Genomic DNA, 7183 nt, shown 5'->3' with positions numbered 1-7183 from the left:
TCAGTTTGGTGCCTGATTAGATGCTGTCAGCTCTAATCCTGAAATAATGATGCAAAAATATAATTGAGTCATGTCTAATGTATTGGGTCCTGCATTACAGTTCTCAAAACCAATCAATCATTCCTCTCCTTTAATTATTAAGTAATCTTCTGTTTAGCATCATCCATATTAAGAATTACTTTTCCAAAAGAAAAAAAAATTGTACAGTTAAACCAAGTAAATTGCAGAAGTCCTGATACAGGTATATCAAAACCACAACCTTTAAGAATATGTATGATCTTGAAAAACAAACACCCCCCCCCAGTCTAAAAGTATTCCCCATAGACCTGTGAGCATGGATCTTACATCATGCTGCTTTAAAAAAAAAAAATCCATAAACCTACGTCAGCAGACCTTGTATCATCCTCCTTTTGCTATCAGGCAGTGGAGCCTTATGTCAGCAGATCGACAGTTGCAAGCTGTTAGTCTGTAATTCCCTATACTGTTCCAACAAAAATTTCAGTCCAAGAATGGGATTCCCCAAACAAACTCTCACTAGCATGAAGATACTAATAACTATAAACACAAATAAAAGATCCTCTATTAATATGATACTGAACATTTGTAAGTGTACTTTAAGAGGTCAACAAATTATTGAAATGTCCAAACCATTATTTTCAATCCATTACATGCTGTTGCTGCTGAGCTAAACAAACATTTTGAAATCAAGTGATCTGGTAGAGGTTTAAGGACGACAAAATATTTCAGTCTTTAATTTGCCAGTCCAGATGGAGGAGTTCAGAGGTATAATGAGGATATTTCTATTTAAACACAATTAAAAAATAAGGTAATAACAGTATAATCAGAATTTTATCTTCTTTTTAAAAAGGACAGTACTAACCATTTTGTTAGTGGGCCACTAAAAGTAAGTGGGCCTATTTGCAAGAATGAAACAAAGTCCAAAGCTTACAGATCAACATGAACCTTTCCAATCTAAACACAGCTAAAAGCACAAACTATTTTACAGGGTTCCATTTTGTCCTACTATTAAGTTTCCATCATTTTTATCAAAGCCCCATTTTGAAATTTACAATTAAGATGTTAAAGAAAGATGTCACTGTAATGAAGGACAGAGTTACATTTAAAAGTTAAACCACATAACCAAGTATTGAGTCAAAGATGCATTTTCAGAAAATAAGGTAAATCTGCCTTCTTCCTGTAAAGAGCTTGTGATCTTAAGAGTAATGAGAATAAAGTGCACGTATTCATCTTTAAACTGGTTGCACCTGAATGACATTACAAATGACTTTCTGAAAAATTAAAAGTCAACAGGCATTAGCTGTATAACATTTTTATTTTACTATATTGACATTTTATGCACAAATATTTTATCAGAGTAAAAATAGAAAATAATTGTTTCATGTAAAATTACCAAAAAAATGCAAAACACAAAAGAAATACATAATTATTAGCAGAGTATAAGTGTTTTTATTTAGAGTAAAAAGTATGCAAAAAACCTTCCGTTTTACAAAAAATTGGGAATATTCTTTCTATGTTTTCCTTCTGGCAGCCACAGAACAACCTTTGACAATATATTCTACATCTTTTATTTTATTGAAGACATCAAGTTAGTCACAGATTTTTCCCTCAACTACAGAGAATGTGACAGTGATTTTATACCATTTGAAAGATTCCATCTTTACTAATTAGAACATAGTGGAAAAGCAGATGATCCCACAACAAAGAACCCAAAGGACTATCATACCTACTGAAAAGCTGCAAAATAATAATCAGATGTATTTACAAAGAAAATGTGATATCAGAAACTTCCCCTAGGGGGCCTATCATGTAACAAAAACATGCAGGGGGATAAAGTATTGATAGAACATTTCAATTTTGCTGTTAGTTTATCCTCCCACTGTCCAGTTTGATCTAGAAAGCTGATATTTTAAGCTTCTTTTTATACTGTATTTTAACTAAAAAGGCCTCTCATGAACTCTGCTAAATAAAACTAGTGACTTGCATTGGACTTCCCAGTAATGAGCAGTGTTATACACATAGTTGCTGTCACCGAACTATCAGCTTCATCATATTCTTCGTAAGCAACCCTGCGTCTATCTGCGTAAGTCACCTGAAACACCTGCCAGCTGGTGGGATCAGACTACTGTAACAGTAATAAATGGATTGGTGGTTGACCTCTCATGACAGATGCGTTTACATATTTTACTCAAGGCTTGAGATGTAAAAAAAAAAAAGAAAGAAATAAAACCAGCACGCTCAGTAGATGGAGTGCTTTAAGAGTTCAAGAATGAAAACAAGAGTTACTGTAAGAATCTGGCAAAAAAAAAAAAAAGTACAACCGCGATGATGAAAAAAGTAGGCTAGAACTACATGCAACATTTCCATTTAAGCAAAAACTATCTGCCAATGAACATCCACCTATAAACGAAAAGCTTTGTCCTCAAAGCATCTTTAAAATATACATGAGTCTTCTGTGTTCTTTGTCCTCTGCCTGCAAGTATGACCCTTCCTCTTCAGATCAAGAGCAACAGCCCAGTGCTCTTGCTACTCAGTATAAACACATTTTATGTTTAGAACCTCACTGCACGAGCATTTCGATTTAAGACTTAAGAGTAGCTCAATCCTCCACAGAATTAAAGGTTTTCCCTTATAAATCTGCATTTTAATAGTTCAAGTGTTACCAAGGGGTTTTCATAAAAAGTTGGAAAATATGCATGGTGACATAATACTCATACTCTTTAGTAACATGAATGGGCAAAAGCAAACCCAAAATCACACCCATTATCAGCCATCAAAAGAAATAATCTAATAGGCATCATTACAGAAGCTCAAAAGTTGCAGCCTACTTTTTACTGCACATATGTTTGCATGAAGTACTCTCTGTAGCTCAGAATTCAGGACACATTCCAAGTATTTCTATTCACCATCCCGACTTCAAATTGCACCCAGCTCTGGAGCGTGCATTTGGCTTGTGAAGCTTCAAAAACATCACTTGAAGTTCAGAAAGAATTAATTTTAAATAAAAAATACATCTTTCTATTTTAATATATGTCAGACTGTACAATAATTTGGAAATCAAACTTCAGTTCTCTGTAAAACTATTTTCAACTTGCATTTTGTTTCTAAACAGGGACTACTGACTGTGATTAACTGAAGTCTTCAGTTACTAAGGTTGACTACCGTGTAGGTATAAGCACCTTATAGAATAGCGCATTAAAACTCCCCACCAAAACAAACTACTCTTTGGGTGAGGGCTATTTTTTCAAGTTTTCAAATCACCTGATGGGGGTGGTAGTGGGGGAAGAAGTTTGTCTTCACTTTTTGCTAAATGGTTAGCGTTAACAGTGTCTTTCAAAACAGGTACTTGCCCTCATATATGCATATTATCTACACATTACAATGAAATACTCATAATTGGCTTTTCACCTAAGCCAGATCTAAACCTGGATCTCCTTCTTCAGCACTGATCTTCAGTTCGGTCTAGTCTTAGTTTCCTTCGCTTATAAACACAGAAGCTATTTTAAGAACCTGATGCTTTGCCACGTTTAATGTGCCTTTCAGCTCTGCTTGATTAAATGAGAATAATGAACATGTTTAGCTTTGAAAGCATCATTTGGTAGTTCAGCAGAGAACAAAAGACTGGACAAGACTGAGTTCAGACAACTGATCAGCCTGCTTGCAGTAGGTACTTCATTTTTGTTAAAAGCGCTGCAAAAATTACTTTGTACAGCTGTGGAGACAGAGCACTGACCAGTTCAACCTTTCTCACCAATTTCAGATTGCATACCACAGAGGCCCTGATTCAAAGTTGCAGAAGTTGTGGTGATCCCTTAACTTATATTGAAATATATGCTGTTAAAAGATCCAAATTTATGCGAGTCCCAGTTCTTTACAGAAAATCATGCTCTATATTGTACTGTCAAGAAGCAAAAGTAGTTTCCAATTCTGCTAAAGGTAAGAGCAGCAATTGCTCTGGTTATATAGGAAAGGCCTCAGGCTCCCACTTTCAGGTCCCAGTGCTTAATTATCTTTCTCTGTTTGCAGGGATGCGGTAGCTAGTGCCACTGCTGTAACTGGCTGTGCAATGCCATGGAGCTGCATCTTGGCTAGTTTCTTCTGCTCACATTCTGTGACCAACCGATTCAACTCTGCTGCGCTGTATCCAATGAGAGTTTTCAAGTCGCAGACAAATTTGTACACAAACCTCTTGCCTTGCACTTTGCAGATCATGTCTCCATCATAGTAATACCTGTAAAAAGCAAAAAAAAAATCAATATAAATTTTCAGCATCTGCAACTTCCATATGCATTGGTTATTTATTTAAGGTCACTTGGAGGCCAAAATATTAATCTTTTTCTCATGAAGATTCTCATATAATTTCATATACCAAGACACTGCTTAGGCATTTTCTTATATGAGAAAAGGGAAGAGGGTCGAAAATTGTCCCTGCACCTTAATATGTTAAGGAGAAACAAAACACAGTAATTATTTTATAGGCAGTCAGAAGCACCAGTTCAGAAATGAAGGTCTCGGAGCAGTTTAAAAACAGCTTAAGGTGGAATAAGTTTTATATAGTGCTTTGCCTAAATAAGAAAATATTGCTTCCCCCCTCATTATTGTCCTTTGCTTTCTCTACTCGTCTCTGCTTTTCTGAGGAAAAAATTCATGTTGGAAACAGTTTGAGAATTAGCATTGTAGTTTCTATGACACTAAAGAAGCCATTCTCTCCCTATTGTTTTCAAAGAAGGAAGTAAAACTATAAAAGCATCTTTGGTTTTTTTTTTATAGTTCATATGCTGGCAAAACGACATTTTTTGCCTTTATTTACAACTAAATGTGACTAACTATGAATACTTTTTACATTGTGTCACAAAAAAATTATCAGACTGCGCAGAAATGCAGTAAAGATAACAAAGTCTATATGACCCACTATACTTCAGAGGCATTATGAAACTTTAGGTGATACCAATAAAACAGAAATTAGAATTTTACAGTTTTGTTGCTGTTCTTGTCTCACTGAAGGCATTAATAGAACACGTCACATTTCTCATTAAAAAACCCCAAGTGGCTGGGACATAACTTGGACTTGATGAGCCTAACAAGCATGAGATAAATTTGGAAAAAATCAAAACCAAAACCAACGAACAACAACAAAAAAATAATCACACAATTTAATTTCCTCAAAATCATCGCCCAAATGTAGCACAAATGAGCCCAGATTTCTTGACTCTACAACGCAATCCTCTTGAGTGACATGCTTGTAAAGCAAAGATGATTCTTGTTCATGAGCAAAATCAAGTCAATTGAAAGACTAATTTCTGCCTCCCAGCCCTAGTGGAAAAGAGATCAATTACAATCAAAAGATCTCAAAAGAGATCAAATCCAATCAAATTTCTTCAGACACCTCAAATTCTGAAAAAAAGCCTTTTAATTTCTTACTTTTGAGGGTCAGGATCTAAGCAACAGGACCAAAGCAAAGATGAGACTATATAGAATGAGACTATATAGAAAAAATGCTGGCATATATAGAAAAAAGCTGCTCTTCTATTTTTTCACCTTGCCCTCGCTTCTATACTGCTTGGTTTTCCTACAGCTGGACAGAAGAGCTAGCACATTTCTCAATAATATCAACATCATTTTCTTTATTAACAAACAATTGACACAGTAATTTCAGTACATTAGTAAACAAAACGTACCACCATTTAATAAAACTTTAGCTTGGCAACAGTGTTTATCATGGGAGTAGCAAGAAGCATTAAATATCCCTTCAGACATTCAAGTCTTAGAAAACATGTCAATATTGATGCAGCTGCCAAAATGGTAACATTTTGAGGAATGTGATTTCTGTAATTCTGTGAATAAAATATAAATGCAAAACTTCTCTAATAGTGATTTATGCAAATTACTGTGCAGACATCTGTTTAATATCCCAGTGATAAGAACATTATTCTAAAGTTCTTCAGCTGCCTTTGAGATCTTCTTCGGAGTTTGTTGACAAAACCCAAAACACATTAGCATCATTTACATCATTTTTATGTTCCAGAAAGTTTTCACATATACCTTCAGTACACAAACATATAGATTCACAGAACCAGCTTGGAAATATGGGAATGGTATTGCAACAATACAGGCTGAGGGGCAGGTCTACTGGAAAGGCCCTGCTTTGGGCAAAAAGTTTGACCAGAGACCTCCTGATGCCCTTCCCACCCAAGGGATTCTGTGATCCTACAAAAAAAGTAACATTCTAATTTAATGTATAAATAATGCAAGAACAGCCACACAAGACCAGACTAAAGATCTATCTAGAACAGGATATAGACTCCAACAGACCAAAAGAGGATGCCTAAGGAAAAGCATGGAAGTAGAGTTAAGCATGTATCAGTGCTCTTCTCCTTGCTTCCAATGATCTGGGGGGCTCAGGAACTTCCAGAAGTTGCATCTTTCCATACCTAATATCCTTCAAAATATTTCTTTTTCATTAATTTGTCCACTTTCCTCTCAAGCTCATAAAATAATTCTGGCGTGCACAATACTGTGCCTAAAGAAGTTACAGGACAAACAAAAGGGAATAGTTAAGCTGTGTATCTGGTGCCTGGCAGTTTCTTCTGACGCCTCCTGTTCATGTAAATGAGCAGTCATTCTTTACTGACTCTGCACCATTCCTGGTCTTTTAGACTTTGATCTCCCCCAGTGAAAGTGAAAATTCAGCATTACACATATTGATGTTATTTAAATCCTCCCTAAAAGACTAAAGAAAGCCAGAATATGGCAACTTTACCATCATTTCTCATAGCGGTATTTTTAAATATAAGTTGATGGGGTTTTTTTAAAATGCTAGATGAGTTTACTTCCATTTAAAAAAAAAAAAAGTAGCCAACAGTGGAAATGCTAAAAAGTAAATCTTAGATTTCAGACTTCAACCAATATGCAACTTCACTCATATAAAAAGAGTTCCTAAAACTGCTTCAATAATTTGCAGTATTAGGCAGTAAATACCTTTCTTGAAAACTAATCAAGAGAAATAGATTTAACCGTATCAGAGTAAGAAATAAGAAGTTCAGTCTTAATGATTTCAGAGAACTTGGATAAATATTCAGATTATTCCAGGGGCCAAAATAATCAGGGAAAAAAAGTCTAAAATTCAGGTACTTGCATTCTTCCCCCTCCCTTTTACCAATGTCAA

At 35.3% G+C, this 7183-nt stretch overlaps 1 protein-coding gene across 4 annotated transcripts in view; it reads right to left on the bottom strand.

Annotated features, from left to right (window-relative positions):
• Positions 1-1314: 1314 nt before the first annotated feature.
• The window catches only part of GABPA (GA binding protein transcription factor subunit alpha), a 26487-nt gene continuing 20618 nt past the window's right edge, over positions 1315-7183 (bottom strand). For all 4 annotated transcript variants that reach the window (XM_074813863.1, XM_074813872.1, XM_074813864.1 and 1 more), the window contains one exon: positions 1315-4249. In XM_074813863.1, the coding sequence (XP_074669964.1) occupies positions 4021-4249 (229 nt within the window). In that variant the 3' untranslated portion in view covers positions 1315-4020. The remainder of the gene's footprint in view (positions 4250-7183) is intronic.

Source organism: Strix aluco, chromosome 2 (assembly GCF_031877795.1).
Source record: "Strix aluco isolate bStrAlu1 chromosome 2, bStrAlu1.hap1, whole genome shotgun sequence".
Taxonomy (NCBI): domain Eukaryota; kingdom Metazoa; phylum Chordata; class Aves; order Strigiformes; family Strigidae; genus Strix; species Strix aluco.
This window is presented reverse-complemented; position numbering and strand designations above follow the sequence as displayed.